Here is a 22602-nt window from a genome sequence, read left to right as displayed (position 1 = left end):
GGCCCGGCCCGGCAGCGCCCCGCCTCTCTCCTTCCCCCGCCGCCGCCTGGCGGTGCTGCTCCGTGGCAGCAAACCCCGCGGCGGGGGGCGATGGGGTGAGCTCTGTCCCCCGCGCAGCTCAGCCGGGGCACCCAGCCTGCCCCCGGAGAGGTGGTAAGGCAGAGCGTAGGCCCCGCGAGTTAGGCGAGGGGTTAAGGGTGCTGGCAGGACGCCAGCGAAGCTGAGACGGGTTTAAGGGCTCTTGAGTGTCCCCTGAATGAGGAGGCAAGGCGGTAAGAATGCTTAAACAGCTATTTCGAAATAAGTGGGGTATCTTTCACCACGTAAAGATAAGTCGAGCTTCAGAAATCTCCACAGTTAATTAAGAAACCGTATTTGCTGCTTGTAAAAGCTTAAACAAGAGTAACTCCAGCTGAGACATCACCTACGGTTCATCTCCTAGCTGTGCGTTACAGGGCCGGTTTGTGTATGCCACAAGCTTTCGTTTTGCAAACGGGGAAGTTGCTTTTTTGCAGCGAATCACATCCCTTTGAGGTCACAAGATGCTGCCCGGTAATTCACACTGTGTATATCATGAGGTTGATGCAAATCACTGAGGGTGAGTCAGCTGAACACAGGGAAACACTACAGCAATCCCTTTTACACTGCCAGAAATAACCTTTTATCAACCGAGGGAAACCCATGTATTATTGGTACATACTCGTCCAGACTGGGCATTGGTTTTATTGCTAGGGACCCAGTTGCAAGCAGTCTTTGCTTACAGTTGCCCCGAAGCTACTTCCATTCCACAGTTATCTCCAGGCTGCATCCTTTCTATTTTCTGGCTAACTGTGGGAATGAAGAAATGCTTCATGGGAAGGTTTTCTCTGGGGAAAAAGAAACAGGACTGGTATAAGCAGAAAAGAACTTTTGCAAGAGGGTATTAAAGCAAGATCTGAATAAGCTATACAGGACATCTAGGATCCCCAAAGCTAAAATACAGGCTTAAAGGCACCATCTGGGTCCCACTAATGCCCTGCTGGTTTTAGGTTCTTTGCTCCAGCTGTGTGGGCAGGCTCTGCAGACCATCAACTGCTCAGGACTTTGAATTTGCGATGGCCAGAAACCCCAGAGGGCCCAGACCTGCCAAGGCTGCAGAGTAAACATGCTTATTGGTTGCAAAAGAAAAAAAATGCTGCTCTTAGTACTATGCACCGCTTCTCAGATACGGTCAAACCGCAGATAGGCTCTTGATGCAGAGTTGGTGTAGCAGTGTTTTGATTTGATCTGGAAATACTTCTGCAAATATCATAAGCAAAGAGGCTATTTTGAAAGCCTGAGGACTCCCACACCTTGCTATCAGTGAGTTTTCCTGGCCAATACACGCAAGAGGAGGATGAAATCTGTCACACAGGCTTTATGGCTTGCACTGCTCTCTTCAGCCTGGACTTGTACGTTGCAAGGATTTTGTTTTGTTTTTAAATACAGCTTTCCTGATTGAAATCAGGCTCGATGCAAAACAAATGCCAGCTCCTGCAGCTCTCAACAAAAGCTGCATATTAGAAGCCTGTGTTGCTGATCCAGAATATATTATTCCATAGAGGGTAAAGAGGATTTTCAGGTTTAAAGTCCTGTTATGCAAATCAGTTGTCTTCTGTTCTGCCTTTGCATTAACACAGCCTGTCATAGTTCTTCCACCACACTTCATCTTCTATTTCCAAATCTACATTTTTTCAGACAATTTGATTTCAAAATTGTATTTACATTCTTAACATCTCTTAATGAGCTTATTTCATTGGTAGTGTAAACCTAATTATGAGTCACACCAGGGGCTCTTTTGCTGTGAATATTTCCTCCAATTTAGCCTGATCAAAGATTGCTGGGCCATGTGAGAACCACAGCTTCAGACATTGCACTCACGTAGCTTAAGAATGAGTTAAATATTTTAAATAGAAACAGTCTGCTCCAGTTGATTTAAATTTTTGGAAGAAACCAGAAGCTGTTTCAGACTATCTTTAAAAATGAAGAGCAGTCCTTAACTGATACCTTTGGGATGTATGTTTTCCTTTGGATGGCATCTCCAAATGAGCAAGTTCCAATAGCTGTTACCTTGAACTTAGTCACCCTCAATAATAATGCTAATTAGTGGATTTACATTATGAATTTTAAAAAGTAGATTTTTTTTTTTAAACTGGATTCTCTCTATCCAGGGCTTTCATGTATTTTTCAACTGCTTTTTATGCCTGTTTTCAGTGTTTTATACTTTCATTGAGCACATTTTCTCAAATGTAAAATGGAATTCACTTACTGAAAAATTATACCCCAACTGTGTGCATGGCAGAAAAAGTCATCACTGACAACACTGCTATGTGTCTTCTGCTTAATCCCTTTCTCTGGTAAGCTGTTGGGCCTGCATGTGAGGGTAGAGCACAGGGTAGGGAACTATGAGCTCAAGTTCTTCTAACCTAACCGCTGCCTAGATTTTAAAATCTGATTCCTGTATTTGGGTTCTTGATTTTTCAGAGGTAAGCTTAGCAATCAGCTGCCCAAGGTGTTAGCTGTTTGTTCCTCACTTTTCAGGCAGCCAATGTGCAACAGTAAAAGAGGCATAGTACTGCATAACTGCTTGAGAAGGTGTTATCACTTCAGATATCTTCCAATCAGTCTTTGTATGCCATCACTTAATGCCTGGGAGATATTCAGGAATTTAGATGTTTATATTCTCCATACCAAGTTTAAATCACAAGCAAATCATAAGCAAGCCACCATGCTTAGTTAGAACTCCTCCCAAATAGACCTCTCAGTCTGCCTCATCACTTTCTGTACCTGTTAACAAATGTTTAGTATTCCATTCATATGCTGAGAAATTTTTTTTTTTTCAATGTGTGCTGCACTTCAGAGAAAAAAATATGGCTTTTAACCTTAGGCATGTCTATGCAAAATCCTCACTGCAGCTGTGAAATGGAAGACACCTCATGCCTGTGGTGAGGAAGGAGCTCAGTGATAGTGTTTTAAGCCACCTAACAAGTCTTGATGGTCCTAAACAATCTCACCTGAAGCCTCCACCCACACTCATGGGCCAGGGCTCCATTTAAGCCTGTTAGAATTAGAATTTAAGCCATAGAATTGAGCCTGTCGTCCTTATAAGTGTGCTTGTGTCTGGTAGCCTTAGACATGTTACCTAGTTTCTGCTTGATGTTTGTTGGGCTGCTACTTGACCCATTCCTGGTACCCTAGTGCTGCTTGCTTGTCTGTGGTGCCATATGCTGCTGGTGAGGTCAGTGACTTGCTTCTGTAGTTGCTCCCCCTTGCTTTCTATTAGGGTGAAGCCCTGCTCTTGCTACTCCCTGATCCTCAGCCAGGAAGCCACATGAAAGAGCTGTCTTCCTGATCATGCTTGTAAGGGAGCGAAGTGCTCTGCCACAGACGGCTCCTGCTGAACTCTTGGCAAGAGGGCATGCCCATTCTCCCTTGCTGCTGCAGAGGTGTGCTGGAAGAGATGGAGGCACAAGCTTGTGCTCTGCCTAACTGTTGGCAATGTTTAAGTGCAAGTATCATTATTATTTAGTTGCTTCTGCTAGTCTTGCGTGATGCAGGAGGCTGTTAAGGAACCATAGGCCTCACTTTATGATCCTGCCGCAAAGCTCAAAAGATTTAAGTCTCCTTTTGATTCTGTCAATTTTATATGTGTCAAACCTGCACAGAGTTGCTTCTGGCTTCCACAGAGGTAAGGAGAAAAGTACCTAATCTTTAAGCTTATGGTTGAGAGATGCTTTTAATTTTTAGCAAATATTTATGCACAGTGTCTAGTTGATATGCACAGACAAAAAGCTATAGCTAGAGGAGGCATAGCATAAAGGAAACATCAAACAAAAGCACAGCCTTTTTATACCCATTTAAAAAGAAATAATATAGTAATGAAAACTCTCAAGGAAGTGGAGAGTGGGTGAGCAAAATCAGATCTAAGACAATAAAAAAAAATCTTATATGAAACACATTATTCAGCAATTAAACAATATGTGTTGTGTGAGGGAGCACCACAATACAATGCTGACAGCAGAAATACTGAGAGGTTCAGTTTGTTGACCTTACTTAGCATCTTACTTCCCAGCTTATCCTGCTGTTTCCTCGGGAATCGTTTTCCAAATAAAGCACTATTGAATTTAATGTCAGTGCACTGGCAGGATCTCAGCAGACAAAAGCAATCACTTAAGGATAGACTCTGATACTATTTTGTGTTTTGTGCTGTTCTTGTTTGAAGCAATGTGAATCTGTACTAAGGCCAGTTAAGTAAATTGAATTAATCTAGTTTTAATTGTATTTTGATTTCCAGTATAAGAAGCCCATACCAAGATACCAATTTTTTGGGTCAGCTGGGTAATGTAAATATGTATTTCCTTACTGCATTATGAAATGCTAACAGAACTACTACAGCTGCAAACAAAGGTTAGCAGCATACCATGACCCAGAAAGATGAACTTCAAGTTCTTATACACAAATATTAGTATAGAAGTACTTTCAAATTAACGAGCCCTACAACTGAAACAACATCTTGTACTACCTTGCCAAGTCAAAAATGTAATATGTTTCAATGTGGACAAGGGACTCACGTGTGACCCTAAGAAAGGCTGTACTAAGTTGGAGGGGAGGGGAATCACTGCTAGACCAAACTGACGTTTGTTTCACTGGCAGAAATGCAATAATGCTTTCTTCAGGATGCCTTCCAATCTGCAGCTGTGAGACTTTCTGAGACAGAAGTTATAGCTACAACTTTGTGTTTAAAAAAACCCCAAACAAACAAACAAACAGCACCCTAATGACATGTTCTCTCATAAAATCATAAATTATTTAACTTCTTTCTAAAATCCATTTTAGCTCCCCAACCTTCCAAATCTGGCACAGACTTTGTTTGTGGAAACACCACCCTGACTTTTTTTATTTTTATTTCCCCTTTAAATTGAAATCTGTTTTGTTTTCATGCCTCTCTTTCATAACAAGACCAATTGAATAATGAATGCTATGACCACATTCTTCCTTCTCTTTATCTTCTGTTTGCATCTTTATTTTTCAATTCCCTTTAGGATGTAGGAACAAACCTGAATTCTGTACCCAAGCTGTGGGCTGACCATAAACTCGTAGGTTTACTACAGAAAATGATTTTGTATAGGTCTGTATAAGTCTGTCATCTCCCTATTCACCAGCTTTCCCCCCCATTGATGAATATAATGTCTGTTACAGATTCATGTGGGATTCTGCTCATAAACTGTTTCTTGAGAAAGCTAACTGATCTTTCACCTCTGATTTAATACCTTATTAATCTGTAAGAGGATCCTCTTACTATGTGACAGATTGTTTTGGGTTTTTTTCCCCTCTAATAGCTTTTGGCAGGCGACCTTGCCAAAAACCTCTGAAAATCACCCCTTTATCTACCTGCTTCTGATTCAAAGAATGCTGGTAGATTTCTGAGGCATGGTTTCCCTGTTTGAATCTGTCCAAAGCCCTTATGCGGTTTGTAATTTCTACTTAATTCTGTCCTCTACTGTAGCTTCTATCGAGTTGCCTGATTTCAAAATCCAATTTAACAGTTTGCGGTTTCTTGCAACCTCCTTAGAATCCTGTTTTTTTTTAAAAAAAAAAAACAACCCACAAACCTGGCCTTGCAGTTGCCCATTCCTATGTCCTATGCTGCAGTGATCAAGAGTTTGTTCATTTTGTACGTGACTGACTTCTCTGGGTGGGTAGCCAGTTGCAGAGGTAAGCATGAAGCTGTGGCATGTTATTGCTGTTTGTGACTTTCACCTCAAAGTGCACTGCACAACACAAACTACATGTAATCACAGTACTGCTGAGGGAAGGAAGGAAGAGTAGAAATGTCCATTCATGAAGTTAAAGTTATAGGTGGTTAAAAACCTTATTAAACAATCCTTTGAATTCTGGGTAAACAGTTTATGAAGTCTGAAATGTGGGTGTATTTTAAGACCTGTCATTACTGCAGTCTAGAAAAGCTTCTTTGTACTTGGTGCTCCACAAACACTTACAAAGAAAAATTTAGATTTGCAATATAAATATATGTAGAGATGGAGAAATGATTGTTGGTTTTCTTTGTTGTTAATGGGTAGCTGAAGCTCAGAGACTAATTGCCCAAGACTACATTGGCAGCCTGAGAGAAACACTTTTCATACCTTAGTTCTATCCCTAAATTATGGTTTTAACTTTCCTCTTTAATATAAACACCTTGTTGTGGAAAACGTTATTTGTACTTTTAATTATATTTACCTTTTGTATCTTACAGGAACTGGTGTGCTTATGTCCATACCAGACTCTTACCTACAGTGGTGGTGGACAATTTGGAAACCTTCTTATCGGGCAGAGCGAAGCCTTGCACTTGGCATATTGGATCCTGTGCTCAGAGGTGTGTAGAACTAGGAAGAAAAGAGTACTTGCAACTACTTTATCACCAACTGCATAATTAATAAAACCATGACTTTAGAAATGAAAAAGAAAACAGGAGGGAGCAGATCAGCACATTTCCAGGTCTCATCTTCACACGTTCCTATAACAAGTGTAAAAGCTCATGACTTGGCATGCCTTCACTGGCACCCTCTTATCAGTTCAAAGCCTTCAAATAAGCCCACTGCCTGCTCCCCTCTTCAGTAGTACTTCAAGGAAAGGTGCATGTGTGCAAAGCTTTAAAGGACATGTGGGGAAGAAAATCCTTTCTGTGCTGTTTTCCAAGCTTGTGCTTTGTTGGAGCAAAAGGCTTCCCCTGAGAGGCATTAATACTTTTGTTGTTATCTCTGTGCTGGGTGCTTATTTCTGGTACAGCTTTGGTCAGGCAGTGAACCTAGAAAAGTAATTGGCCTGCATACGACTTGTTCTTTCTGGTTCACTGTAGTCTCTAAACTTTAGATTTCAATCATAAATGAAATTAGGTTTTAAAGCATGGGCCTGGAAAATGGTGAACTGAAAGAGCACTAACAAAACAGAGGTTGTCACATATTTTTCCCTTGAAAAATTTCAAAAGCCTCTTACAAGTCAGTTTGACTGTTCTGAGAGTTGTCCTCTAGGTGGTATGCAGAACATGCTTAAACTTTTGAGGTGAAACTGGGAATAGAGTATCCTTAGGATTAGGTGACAGAAGTACAGTCAATTGTACTGCAAAAGTGTGGAGTGGACCTTGTGGTTGAAATGTTGCCAGGGATTTTTTTCTAATTCATTCTAGAAGATTCATGATAGTTCTGATTTGTTTTCTGTAGGACAACTAACATCTTGTGCTGCTCCTGTAAATAAGTCGCTACTATATACAGTTCTGGGGCTTGTCTACATGGAGAGTTACTTTCGCAGTAGCTATTCCTGATTAACTCCTCTCAGGGACACATAATTTTTATGAGTGCTTTCAGAAATGGATTATGCTAATACAGAATAAGCTAGTTTTATTGTAAAACAAGACCATCCATACAGCAAAATAACTGAGAACTCTCTTGATTTCAGTTCACCTTAATCTTTATTGAGTTCTTGCTGCTGAAAAAGCCATTTCTCAGAGACAAAGCTGGTTGGGGACACATGCAAAGCTCCTGACAGTTACTGTGAATTTTAATATATATACTATTACATCCTTTGTGAAGGGGTTATAGAATTAACTACAGTATAAAACAAGGTGGCATTTTTTTAATTCATTGGGAGGATGTTTTCTGCTCTGACAGCCTTTGAATATGTCTCCATTTCTAGAATGATTTAGACAAGGATTATGTGTCCAAAACTGTTCTGTAACAATTTTATAATTGTATTTTCTGAGATTTTTAGGTGTTCTTCATGTTAGTGTTTAGCAATTAGCAGAACTGTGTGATATTCTTTTTATTCAATGTTTATATTTAACATATTAGAAAAGGCAAGTAGACTTGATGTGGTTAGTTTCTTCTGTATGCCCTACTGTAGCATGTTCATTCTAAACTGACTTCTCTATGAAGTTAAGAAAGCTAAAAGACAGGGAAGCCAAGACATGCAGAAAGTGTTAAAACACAGAAAGAAAATTGCTGCCTCTACAGTTACATACTGTAATAGTGGTAACTGAGGCATCACAACTAAGCCATACCCTCCTTAAATTGACTTCCAGAGTGGAAATTTTTATGCTTTATTGGATTAGTGTTTGTATAATCTTGTATAAAATAATCAGAATGGAACGCTTCCAGTATGTACTAGATGTGAACTGATGTGACCTAAATTAATTGTAAATACTTTTTTCACTGATTTCAAAGTAAACGGTATATCACAATTGTATTTTTGGCTCACTCTGTCCAGTTTAGTAGATATTAATCATCTTCCATAAAAGTGAGCAGTATTTGTCTCCTGGATAAGATATTCAGGGAAGAAGTCTGACAGCACTAAATAGACATGAGGTTCCTTTAAAATCCATGCAGATGACCTGAAGTCTGCACTATTAAAACTGTAATTGCTATTGAAATACCAAACTCTTGTTAGGCTTCACTTCCAGTTTCAAGCACTTAGTGAAAGGATACATGTGACGTGTAAGATAACGTAATGTAGTTATACAGGTATCCTACAGCTGTTTGGTCACCTAAAAGAGATTTAAAATGTTCTTATTTTGCAGGTCCCAGACAGCAACACACCAAGCCTACAGAATCAAACATACAATAGTAACATCGCTGGAGTGGAAGTGCTGTCCTGGGTACAGTGGGCAAAACTGCCAGCGCAAAGGTAGGTAGAGTTGTAAGGATTTGAAACTATTCACCTCAACAAAGGAAAACAATGCAGTCTGATTTGTGAGCAAATGGTTCTACTGAAAATTGAAACAGTCCTTCCTGTTAATTTAAACCCAGGAAAAATTCACAGTAACTAAAATGCTTTGGGATGTGGACTCTTCCCTGCACATGAATTTCCAGAGTAGCTAAGCAGAATGTCCTTTCTTCTCTTTCACTCTAAATAAAACTCATAAAATCTTGAGCTTTATACCATTTTGCTAAAGTACAGAGTTTGCATTCAGTGCATCTCTACTTTTGACCTTTTAGTTATTGAGTATTTCAGTGCTGGGGATGTTAAATTTAGTCCTCTATTGAATAGTTGCTGTAAAATTCACATATAGCACTGTGACTCTTCTCACGTTCAGTTTCAGGCTCTAAAAATATATGATAAAATAATGTATCAACTTTGTTTCTCTCTGAATAGAATGTGACTTTTGTTGTTCATTTCAACAGTGAACTGAATTTTACTAGGTATTACACGATCCCTGTATAATTGTGCCCTTTTTTGACAGAACAAAGTGTTTTACCTCTGCCCTGGTGATCAAACATATGGCAACGTACTGTAGTTTAACATCTGTAAAATAGCTATTTCTTTGCTGCTGGCCTTAAACAAGCTGCCCTTGAAAAATAAGATATGGCATCAGCATACATATTTTAAATGAATGAATATTACAAGAAAGGCCATTAGATGTGGTAGAGAATTCAATCAGCAGTGGTAAAGTAGAGGCTGTGATTAAAAATTTATGTAGAGGAATGAAGAGAAATCACTGTTATTCACATCCAGAAGGGAAATTTCAATGCTGGAGAGCCAGAACCTCAGCAGGCACAGAATTCTGTTCTGTGCAACTGAGTGTGGAGTCAGATATTAACACGGGACACAGTCAGTCAGCAAGCCTGTCCAGTGAGCATGGATCAGATGTTTTAAAGGTTTGCTTTTAAAAAAATTCAAACATTAGCAAAAATAGATTAAAAAATACTTATTGAAGGGGGAGCCTATGGTTGATAAAATTGAAATGGCATCAAAGCAACAGGCAAGCATTGACAAGGAAGAAGCAGCTGTATAACGCAATTGGTAGTGGCATCTGTGTAAAAATGAGAATAAAGGAAAATGTTGTCAAGTGTTACAGAGGCAGGTTTGAAATTACATCTCCTGGGTTCTATTTTCAAACCTCTTCTGGCTTGCTGAATAATTTGGGGAAGCCGCTTATAATTTGCATACCCAAGTTTACCCATCTAGAAAATTGAGATGACACTTATCTCACAAGGGCACTGGGATATTTAATTAATTAATGCTTGTAGAAGTACTTAAAGAGATTGGGATGAAAGGTGTTATGTCAGAAAGGCTCTTCTTCTTCCCCGCTTCTGGAATCCTGCCTCTCATGAGGAGCAGACCACCAGCACAAGCCCTGCCTGCATTATTCAACTCCCATGAAGGGACGTCAGCTAATGAACTTGAACAGTTGGGAGCCCAATAGCCTTGTCTTCAGGCACTCTGTTTCTACAGTGGTGCAGGGAGAAACGTTGTAAGCTCTGACAGGAGCTCTCCAGAGTCACTGAGCCCTCTGTGCAGCCTCTCTGCACTTGATCTTCTCCACAACAGAACTGTTGAAGGGTTTCTGTGCCAAGTGAACTGGAGTATTCTGACAAGATGTTTTAGATCCTGGGAAGGCACTGTTAGTGTGATGTGGGTTTGCTTGTAGCAAATGCTAATTCAGAACACCTTCTGGTTTAGCTTTCTCAAACCAAGTGAAATCATAGATAACTAGTTCACTGTGATAGTCTAGGCAGAAGGAAACATTCGTTACCATCTGATAGTTATTACTAGACATCTGTGAACCATGTTTGGTAGCCTCAATTGTAACTGCTTGGTTACAGACGGTTCTCAAAGTAATGTAGTAATGAATGAGCCTCTGGGAAGAGACGTGTTCAGATCACTATTTCTAGCTTTACCTCCCATGTGGCAGCACATGATCAAATTGAATAAGGCACGGATCCTAGTCCAGCATGGACAATGCAATTTTACAAGAAACTTTTTAAGAAGGGAAAAATGGAGACATAATTTCTTACAGGTGTTGTGAAATAGCACAATATGGATAATTCAACAAATAAAACATAATTATTTTTGGTTGGGGAATGTGAAATGCTTAACTGCAAGCAAAACTGCTAAAATGAAAGGGCTTGTAAGTTCCCAGTTGCAAAGTTCGTGATATGTCACTTTTACTAAATACAGCTTTATTTTAACTTTTCATCCTTAAGCTGGCGAAAACAATGTGTAGTAATGTCTGAGGGGAAGAAATCCTGGTTTGCCCATGCACACGTGGTCCCTGAACACTATATTGTGTCACAAATAATTTCAATAACTGGAAGATGCATCTTCGAATGTAGATCATGCTGTGTTCGAATTCAGCTTTGCTGTGGAGTGAGGCTGAGGTGACTTAATATAGATGAATTCATTTCCATCTGCCTTGGCTGTGGCCTAGAGCAAACCGCTGGTTCTCAGAGCTGCTGACAATGCCATAGCCATTGTTAGCACTGAATTCTCTCGCGTGGTAGCGATGTCATTTCTCCAGCAGATGGCTGTAAAATGTTCCACACAGGAGCAAGTGCTATCCTCTGCCTGGGGTGAGCTACAGACACAGAAGGTAGCAATTCACCTTGAAATACTGAGTATGGGAGGAAACTACCAAATTCCCCACAGGGATTCCCCTTCAGCCATTCCTGCTTCATCAAAAATATATTGAGAGGAAAAAGGTCCAATTTCCATATTTTTAATATTCCCTGAAATCATTTTGCACACTGTGTTTAAAAATACATGGGACAATAAATTATACATCTAGGTCAATATATTCAATGATAGGAACCTAATGTTAAATTCCTATGTGCATTACCTGATATTCAGAAGTGCTGAGGACCCTGAAGCTCCTGGAGGAACTGGAAGAACTCATTGCTCAGCATTTTGAATTGCTGCTTTTTGGTTGGTGTTGCCTTGTTATTGTAATTGGCACCTATCAGGTGGGTCTAGTAGTCTAATTTTTATTTTACATTTCATATTTTTAGCTTAAACTGAGCATAGCGTATCCAGTTTCTTAAAGGTCCCAAATGCGAGTCATTTGATGGCTACACCCTAAAGAGTGTATGTATTAGAGTTTCAGTCTAGTGCTCCCATCACATCTGCTATAAAACATCTAGGATGGGGGATTTCAGCTGTGGGACCAAGAAGCACATAAGACTTAATCACCAAATGATGTGTCAGAGTGGTTCCTTTGGAAAAGGACTGAGTCACACTGGAGGAATGATGTAGGAGAAGCTATATTGCCAGTGACTCTTCTGAATTTGTTTCACAAATGAAAAGCCCTGAATTTCTAATGCTGCCTGAGAAGTACCTTTCCTATATAGTGATGAAATTTAGTAACCGCACAATATGAGTGTCATCTCTGAGGGGTGTGTGTGCGTGTATGCATCACTGGTTACAGTCCTTGCTGATTTTAGAAACAGTCTATAATGTACTGCTGGCTTGCTCCATTACGGGTTTGCTCTGACAGCGTGATACTATGTCCTGGGTCTTACAGGGATTATGTTATCTGAACAGTTTAAATCATTAATAAAATAAGCACACAGGGATAAACATCTATCCTTGAAATTCTAAAAGTGAATAAAACTGTGAGGGTTTGAGTATTCTACAATACGAAGTGGTGAGTTGGGCGGTTTATTTAATAGGGAGGGTGAAAGATAAGTTGGATAGTATAAAAAACCATCTGGAGTCTGTAGTACTAACAGTGGCATGGAATGCATTTAGAACAACAGAAAGATCAGTAAATGAGGGTAAAAGGACATCGATCAGCTGGTCTTTATCACAGGCAAGTAACTGACTCCCTCGTCATAGGTTATATCATCACATCACCACCTGATAAATCCTGTGTAATGAATTGGTCTGAATGCAAGTATTTAACTCCTGTCAATAACCGTGCCACAGAAAGATAACAGAAGCTATTGAAATTATAACTGTTTGAGAATTTTGTAGTCCTTATCAACCAATTTCAACAAATTCTGTAAAACTTTAAGTCCACATGTTAACTTCCTTTGAATTCCTATCCTAATTGTTACTTTTCCCTCTTAATTTACAACATAAAACGTCTTAAACCATCTTTGGATGTAATCTATTGATCCTCATATATACTGTTAAGAGACTGATGAAATAGGGAATTCATGACTGATGATTCAGCATTTTATTCTGTTTCCTTGGAAACCCACATTATGGCCAGACTAGGTTTTAATATTTGAACTGGAAAATAATGTCACCATACCCAAGTTATTCTGCTTGAACTGTACTGAAGACAGAAAATCACATCAGTGGCACATGTGTCATTCCTTAGATGTGCTGCAGCTGGAACAACATCCACTTCAAAATGCTTCGTAAACTGAGCAAGCATATAAAAATTGATATGAATTTACACATGAATTTGCAACCTACTTTGTATTTATTTCTTTTTTTTTTAAACAAAAATGGAATGAAAATTATACCATTAAACATAATGTCTAGAGAAGTAAGTCAGGAAGGTGGAAATCTCAGTTCAGTTATCAGCTGTCCTATCAGTTGTTCCCTACTTTTTATGAGTGAAGTCACTTTTCTTGATCTCAGTTCTACCAAATGTAATATTGAAAGGTTAGTGTAGCTTTTTGCAAATTGCTTTGGGATTTTTGGGCTGAAATATACAATAAGCACAGAAAATCCCATCTGCCCTGCCCAGAGAAAGTATTTACAAACATATCACCTTTGTGAATTTTTTTCATGTATGGACCAGTTGCAAATCTCAGATGATATTTTTTGGAATCTGAGTGTGTTTTGAAATGGTTTTTATCTTTTAGGTGCTGCAACAATGTAGTATAACCATAATTGCCTGTAGTGGAATGGTTGAAGATTTGTGTAATCTATCAAAAAAAAAAAAAAAAAAATCAGTTTCAACAGACCTGGATAATTTTGTAGCTATAAAAAAACCTAATTAATTTTACAGCCAACAGTCTCTGTATTGTCTTTGTACAGCTGTTTTATATTGATCTAAAATATTCTTCCAGAATTTTTAGCCCTGGAGATTTCAAAATTCTGTTCATTATAGCGTAAGTTTTGACATTTCAGTATTAACATCAACCCCTGCCACTCTCAGGAAGCTGTTTATAAGGCCACTGTCTTCATCAATGTGGTCCCACACTGTTAATGAACTAAGCAGATTAGGCTTTATTAAGGTTGGTATAGAATAGAGAGAAAAAGCAATGATAGTGAATCTTGATTGTCATGTTCTGTGTTTCACTCACATCCTTTCCTTTTTCTCACTCTTTTAGCTCAAGAACAAGAATCACTTATACACAGCAACCAGGCTGAAAGCAGCAGAACCGTCAATGAGAGGACACCAGCAGCTCCTCAGGACAGCAATGGGCCAGGTCAGCTGTTATAATTACTATCACCTCTAGCCCAGTCACTGACCATGAGACTCACTAAGATCGCTGCAAAAACAATTTCAGAAAAATCCCTATCTGCTGAAGCGACCTGAATGACTTTCTACCAGTCATGGTTCAGCAGTACACTGCTCTGATAATGACAGGCAGAAGAAACTGAAATTTAAAGGTACCAGTAGCTTAACGTTTATAGAGTGTCTTGTGACTAAACTAAACCCAGGAAAATAATTCTGCAAGGAAATATTTGAACTCTTATATTACTGAGCAAAATAGATGAATTAACAACAACAACAAAAGTAAAGAAAAAAACCCCAAACAACACAGCCAAAAAAACTAAAACCAAACCTAGGAGTAGTATAGACCAGCATTGGTCATAAAACAGAATGTAGTGATGTTAGTTGTATTATCTGAATATGTGATTCTTATTATATATTTTCTTATAGAAATGGGTGCTTTATTCAAAATCAGTACAATGATGCTGCCAAGCTTAGGTGTGTTTTAAGCTACTCTGTCTAGAATGGTCAAATAGCTAATCAACACAGGAGCAGTTTACAGGTCTATACCACAGATGTTTGAGACTGTTTCTTTTTACACTATTCATTTGCTCACTGCTGTGTTTACTTCAACCTATCTGGACCATAACATTTCGGAACATAATGTCAGTGTTTTCTTGCCAAGGGTATGTACAGACCTCAGCATTGTAGGAGCTAGTTAGTAACAACAATGCTTTTATTCAAATAGTGATCTACATTGAGAAGTTACCTTAGGTGACTGCTGCATGAAAAGCTTCTCCACCTCTTAATCTCTACAATTCTTGGGTATGCTCACACACCTTTATATTTATTTTCCATTACCATCTGTATAATTTAAAGTTTACCCGCACAAATCTTCCAGAAAATTAATTTCATAGTTGTCTGCATAAGTATTCATGGGAGTGGAATTTTATTCATGCCAGGCATGTTTGCACACTCACTAAACTGGGAGCAGAAACAATCAGTTTATCATATCATTCCAATTAACTATGAATTCAAATATCAAGTGTTCACTATAAAGAAACATGAAAAGGTATCTATGATTTAGAGGTATTCAAGTAGTTGACAGACTATACTGTATTCCAGTCTGTGCCACCTGAAGTTGTATATGCCTTTGAGGGTATAGAGATGTTGGTAATGCAGAATTATTTAGAAACTCTGTGTACTCGGATAACTGCCAACAATCAGCATACTGTGTTTAAATAACAACAAAAGAACTATGTGAAACATGCTTGAATAAGGAAGTAGTTTGAAAGAATTATTCTCTGCTTTTGATATAGTCCCCAGCAATGAGTGCATTTGTCAGGTAAATTTTTGGTGGCAAATTATATGCAAATTGTTTGGCAGTGTTCTCTACATACTGTCAAATGAGCTTGGAGTTTACATGGTGAGGAGCCAGAAGATGGACAAGATGTGAGAGTGTAATGGGAGCCTGTTCTTTGAACTTTCTAACTACCTCCCTTTTCTTTTGAATCTGTTGATGTTTCAAATATGGATGTGTACACCGGCTTTTTGTATATCAGCCGTAACACTACTAATAACACTAATGTGTTATTGTCTTCCACAGAGTTGACCTAGATCTGAAAATATTTTATGTGACCAAATAATAAGATATGTTCTCAGGTGTGTGTATTGCAGTTGTTAATACACTGCTCTGGTGCTGGGATATTCATGCATGCTGGGAGAACAGGATGCCAGAATCCAGACTGCCACAGGGTTTTATGTACACGTGTATGTGTTTATGTACATATAGGCGTTTTACTTTAAATTGTAATAAACAAATAGAAAAATTGGAAAACATGGGAGGGAGAGGGAAAGTCTGAATCTGGCATGGATATATAGAAAGCTATTTACAAATGGGAGTTAGGAGAAAGCTTTTGCCCCTTGGTGATGTTGTGTGAGCAATGAAATTTCCCAGTGCTGGAGGGAGGGAGGATGTTGTCTAGTAAAGCAGACAGAACCCGTGTGAAAAAGCCAGCTTGATCAACAGAGCATTAAAACATGCCACTTCTCTTAGTAGGAATTCTGCTTTGAAAAAAAAAAAAATGAAAAATTGGAATCTCAGAGCTCCATGTTAATTGCTTTTCAGTTATTTTTCAATCAGATGGGGTCAGTTTAGAAGGAGAGAGATACCTGTTCTGGCTGCCAGTCCTGCAAACATGACCTGGAGCCAGGACTAACTGCCCTGGTCTGTCATTTCACCAGCAGCTGCCAGGACTCTACAAGCCAGATTCTGTTTCTAGCTCCCACTATGCAGCCATGCTACTTATAAAGCTCACTTTCAAGTTCTTCTAAGCAGCTTGTTTTTCCCCTTCAGTAGGAACTGACAGAAGCCAAACTAAAGAAGGCAGTGCACCCTGCAGGTTACTTTTAAGTTTGGGTGACTGTGCACAAGCCAGTAATGAATTTAAATCACTTTTTCATCGTAACAATTCAACCAGGAACAGAAGTATCCAGACCAGTCTGTCTGTCACAGACTAGTATTATGATAAAGAGTATTCAGACAAAGAAGATCCACCAACAGCTTGTATCCACAGTGCTGTTAGGGAGAATTGCCAGGCTCAAAACTAGATGGTTGAGTTATAAACACAATTTTGTGTCTGTGTAAGTAGACACCATGGGCAAAGTAAACGTGGAGATGCTAACATCCTAACCTAAATCAGTCAGCCTTATTCACCCTGCTCTTCCAACTACAAATTTTACAACTCTCTACAGGAGACCATTCTCATGGGTGTTGGCATGCTTCATCTATGCTGACTGGTTGCACTTAGTGAATTTTCCCAAATGCTATCAAGTGAGATATGATACATTTATTTTTTACATACTAGAATTCTGAAGAATAAAAGTCTAGTCAGAAGACTATACCCTTTTACATATAACTTGTTGTTGTTGTTGTTGTTGTTGTTGTTGTTGTTGTTGTACCTCTGTGCTTCTACATGATTTTTGATTGTAACTGTTTACTGCCATGGACAGCCATAGACATTGATGCCATAATGAAGTGACATAAGACCAATAGCAATACTGTAAATTTACACTAATAAATATTTGTGTGTACTGCCAAAGAATCTCTTGCATAGCAGTTTATTAAGTCATAGTATGGCCTGAATCATGTAGGGTAATATATCATGAGTCTAGTAGGCCATTTAGTCTGAATTGTTGAAGGAACTGAAGAGATTTTGTAGCCCCACTCACAGGAATTAGAGCACTTAATTTTATCAGCTGCTGCTGAAAATCCCAGACTAAGTCTCATTCCTGTCAGCTGTGAAATTCAGATGGCTAGCTAATTCATGTGGAGTCTTAACCTACGAGACCAAGGCCTTCTTCACCACTATCTATTATAAACGCATCCAGCTAGGCCTTTTTAAACCTGAAGACACTACAAGTGTCAAGAACAATTTAGGCAGGTTTTAAAATAAACTTGACTTCACAAGTTGAGCATCTTTTCTTAATGATAAACTAATGATTATTTCAAAGTCATTTATCTATTAGCTGTTTTTCTGCCTTGCTGCTGCGTTGAACATTTTGACACCAACGCTGAAAAGATGATGTATTTCTTCAGACACAAGCCTTGCAAATTCATTAAGTTACGTTATAAATGGGAAGTAAAAATCAATGCATTTGTGATTGTGTTAAAGGAGATCGACTAAATGAGAGTCAACTGAATACCCTGTAGGGTGCTAGGTGGAGGAAGAATGGCATTATACTGATTAAAATATGCTAACCATTCAAAACACTGTTGTAGAATTATAAATACTTTATAATGGATACAGATGCTTCAGTAATTAGTTTCTGCTTGCTGCTGAATGGCACTAATACATGATACATGACAAAAATCAAGATGATTCAGTCAAGATTAAAAATTCAGAAACTTTTCACTCCACTTCCAGCTAATGTCTCTCAAGTCAATTATGCTTTCTCCTCTTCCCCTGTTCTAACAGTACTTCTTTCCCCCACCCCACCTTCTTTTGGTTTGTGATCAAGCACTTACACAAAAAATGAATGAGAAGATTAGCAGCCAGGAGACGAAACTGACTTTTCTACAGAGGAAGGTTGACAGCATTACTGCTGCAATGAATGATGTGAGCAAGATGCTTTCTTCTCTTGAAGGCAAAATCAATGAAGATAAGGGCAGAAACTTCCAGTCTTTTCTAAAAGGTAAGAAAAATAAATTAATGTAATCACTCATCCAGTTAAAGGTGCCAGGAAAAAAAAAATGCTGAAAACCTTCATAGATTGTCTTATTCTATTGCACAACATTTATGGGGAGAATTCTTTTCTAGTTTCATTTCACAATAGAGGGATTTATTTATTTTGACATTTCTTATGGTGTCTTTTATAGTGACAAAAAATTACGTTCTTGGGTACTACATCATCTGCATGGTAACTTAAGCCACTATCAAGACATTTTCATTTACTTAGAGCTTCTGCAAATATTCTTATCTTTGTTTTTTTGTTTATTTTTCTGACAGCTGCTAAAGGACACAGTATTTGCTTTGCTATCATGTCTAAGTAATATTCTTTAATACATAATTCACATATGCAGGGAAAACACATAATGAATTCTGTGGTTGTTGTATTTATAATATGGCGAACATACTGCTGAATAATTTGCCTCTGATCATTTTAGGCTACCTTTGATAAACAGCTGTACTCATGTTCAGTAGATGAGAAAAACATGTCCAGGCATCAGGAGGTTGGGCACAGCCTCACCAGCAGTATTAAGCATCCATTCTTTGTGAATCCTGCAGCAAGATCTATTTGTTACCCATTTGGTCCTTAACGAACAGATTGTAACCGAAGCTTTCATTTCCTTGATGTGCAATATTTTTCTCATTTTTCAGAAATTTTCCCCGAACTATTATACACTTCAGAATCCAGAGGACTTTTCTATTGTTTAAAAATAGAATGATGGAACTGGAGCTCCTTACATTGAGATAAAACTACATGAAACAATAAGTGCTTTTGTATCTCACTCAAAATTACAAAGTGTTTTTCAGTTTCTTGTATTTTCAGTCCCCTGTCTCCTGAGTTGCTTGTGCCACATGCTAGATGGCTCTCTTGTACCCTGGATCAAGTTTATCTCATCTTTGCTATGTGACCTGCTTTCACCTCTCCACATATTGCTAGATGGCATTCTTGACCTTTGGGAACACAATTAATTTGTCTTTGAATATTTCCCATTTCCCTTTTGATCTCTTTTCATTCATTTTTTAAAATTTCACTCATTCTGGCTGTCATTTTCATGTTATTCCAAGAGGTCTTTTGCTGCATCCTGTGCTTTTGCTTCTCCATTCAGAGTCCAAGTCCTAATTAAAACATGCAATACAAATATATTATTTCACGCTTCTCTGCAAATGTGTTTCAAATCTTTATTGTTTTTATCTGCAGTGCTCTATATTATACCTCCTTAGATGAAATCTTCAGTTTCTGGCCCTTTTTTGATTTATGTTCTCAATCTATCCCCTGATAGAGTAGCTCTAATGAAAATGCTGCTATCAACTACTTCCCTTGACTCTAATTATGGGCACTCCAATACAGGTTATTCTTGGCTTGTACATAGGTAAACAGCAGGAATGAGGGAAGGAGGGGAGAGAGAACAGGGTTAGTGTCTCTGCTGGCTTGTATATATAATGTCAAAGGGCAACCGCAGTGTCTTTACAGGGAACATCAGTCAATCGTATTGCAAGAGGGCAAAGAGCATCCTAAGGTAGCAGGAGCTGGAAGGATTTTCCGTGCTGTCCTCTAACTTGGTACAGATTTGTGGTATAGGCACATCAGACTTTCTAAAAATTACTCTTAGAAGCTTACCTGAAGCAAAACACAACCTTACAAACTACCACTGCCATCCTGAAGCAACATGCTTTCAAAGCACAGTTAAGTCTGTAGTTGCTTCATGCTGTTCAGACTTTCTTTTTGCCCTGCTTTTCCGTTTTCTTCTCATGATGCCTAGGCCCATTGCTCATAGCCATTAATCCCCTTTTTTCTTATCACAAAATTCTAATGGCTGCCTAGGTTTGTATCAGGGTTTGTTAAGGAGTGAGATCTGTTTCTGTGAACAAACAATTCAATACAGTTTACAAAGCCTTTATTTCTTGGTTTCATCTGTAAATAGACTTTGGTCCCACAAACCTGTCATCTGTTGATACAGGGCAACACTCACTGGAGTAACTGATACGCTGCTTTAATTTGATTAGTGAAACCTGTTGTGCATTTTTAAAATTGTTTTCAGTGCTCAGGAGACTGTTCCTACTTTTTACTTAGAGAAAATAACTTGATGTTCTCCATTAATAAAATCTGCTTATTTGTTGTTATTCTTTCTTATATCTTTCACTTTACACCAAGCCTTTTTATAGACTCCTTTTCTCTTCATTATGAAAATGTACAGTCCTTTAAAAGTTAACTCAACAATGGAGTTAATCACTTCTCAATCAGATATGTCATTTATATAAAACCTTAACTCAGTCTCCTGTGTACATACATTTATTTTGCACATGATTCTTCAAATAATTGAAACTGCAAAGGGAGTATATGTTGACACAATGTAATTGCACACTTTGGATTTCAGCCAGGGAGTTAAAATTTATAATCTCATAAAAAGTGCAAGAGATGTTTAATGTTCACAGGTAGTTTGAACATTTCTGTTTCAAAATGAGCAGTAGAGAAACTGAGTTACATCCATGAATGTACTCGTGTATTCTCAGATCACGCTTAAGAATATACCCAATTGTCACCTACAGCACAAGTTTGGGTCAGGCCTTTCTGTGAAGAAATGGGCTCCCACAGCTCTGGTGAACTTTGGAATAGCACTTGCTTACTAAGTACCTAGTTGTCCTAGCCAGTAAGTAAGGGAGAGAAACCCAAAGCTGTCTGTTTTATCAGGTTCTACCCCCTTAATAACAAGAACACCTGAAAACTAAAGCTGAGCTTCATAAAACACCTGCAATCCAGCTAGAGTAAGAATGGGAGAAAGTGAGGCTGGCAGTTTTTCGAATGTCACAGAAAGAAAAGGCCAGTACAGATCCTGTGGAAGACTTCTCACAGCAGGATGGTCTGTTACCAAGATTTGTCGACAAGATGAAGAAAGAAATCTAATTAATTCCTCAGAGAAGATGTAGAGTAACTTTGTTTCTTTCCACAGACATTAACCTTTTCTTTACAGCTCATTGTGCCTCTTAAAGCACAGAACATTTTTCAACATCATAAAGTAACCTGACCAAAACACGAGTTACAATGGTTTCTGTACATGTCAGTTATTTTACTCTGCATTCATATCTTGGTTCTTCCTCTCAGCTGCCAGGACATACTTATTCTCAGGTATCTTAGTGTTTTTCCTTCACTGAAGTTCACTGACAAAGCTCTGTGTGTAAGTGCACATTCATGTGTATATACATCTGTCTAGTCACTTGCTGTTCAAGTAGTAAAAAGTAAAATAATAAAGACAATCTCAGGATTATCACTTTGTTGTTTTTCATATTTTGTATTAAAATTGCTGTGACATCTGTGACCACAGTTGGCAGTAGTTGAGTTTATTGCTTATGAAACTTCACTCTGTATTTCTGAAGTGGCTTTTTGCTAGACTGGTAAACTTTATTGCACCTACCTATTATATCCTGCCTTGAAAAAAATCACCGTCTGAACAAGTGACATATTTCTCCCCTATGCATCAGAGGTGTTTACTGTTGACTGAGACTCATTTATAGTTCATAAAACCCAAATATTATCAACTACTTTATCTCCGTTTCCAGCTGAAAACACACGCACAATTCCAATTACTTTCCTGAATAGAAAAAGTACTGTGCTTCTCTCCTTGCTGAACAAAACCATTTTTATTTAGAATCCTTTTGCACCCCTGGAGCCCAAAGTTGCATTGGATTTCATGGGTCTGATTTCCTGCCATTTTACTGCTCTTGCTGAGAATGTACTTTCAAATCAAGGTTTCAGAACATACCTTGCTGTTTTAGAGATGAAGCAATAAAATCTAGGGTATAGAAGTAATTGAGAGGAAAATAGAGGAAGGCAACAGCAAATTTCTGCCTTTATCAATACAGTTTTAATCAGAGAACTGATGGTCATCAAGATATTGTAGAGGTTGAAGAGTTTTAACCATTATATCACAAGCTGGCTGCAGGTGTTCATAGAGTTTAGAAAAACATGCAAAGAATGCTTCAGTATTTTAGCTGGACATAGAGGCTACTTTTGAAAAACAAATTAAAAAAAATCCTTCTAATCTCACACCAGAGTAGAACTCTAATGAATTCAAATACATTACACAGCACTCTTGATGAACACTATTTCATTACTTAACCCATCCAAGGTTATACAGGGGACACATCGATGTTATTCACAAGTTCAGAATTCCCATGTATTCACCTCTGCCTAGT

General features: G+C 38.4%; 1 protein-coding gene across 1 annotated transcript in view; it reads left to right on the top strand.

The window, feature by feature from the left end:
* MMRN1 (multimerin 1) overlaps positions 1–22602 on the top strand; it is a 46229-nt gene that overhangs the window by 10592 nt on the left and 13035 nt on the right. Inside the window, exons 2-5 of the mRNA XM_026848167.1 lie at positions 6272–6391; positions 8588–8694; positions 14076–14174; positions 18203–18376. Of these exons, the coding sequence (XP_026703968.1) occupies positions 6272–6391; positions 8588–8694; positions 14076–14174; positions 18203–18376 (500 nt within the window). The remainder of the gene's footprint in view (positions 1–6271; positions 6392–8587; positions 8695–14075; positions 14175–18202; positions 18377–22602) is intronic.

Source organism: Athene cunicularia, assembly GCF_003259725.1.
Source record: "Athene cunicularia isolate RWA chromosome 4 unlocalized genomic scaffold, athCun1 chr4_part2, whole genome shotgun sequence".
NCBI lineage: Eukaryota > Metazoa > Chordata > Aves > Strigiformes > Strigidae > Athene > Athene cunicularia.
The sequence above is the reverse complement of the archived record's forward strand: the minus strand, read 5'-3'. Positions and strand labels throughout refer to the sequence as shown.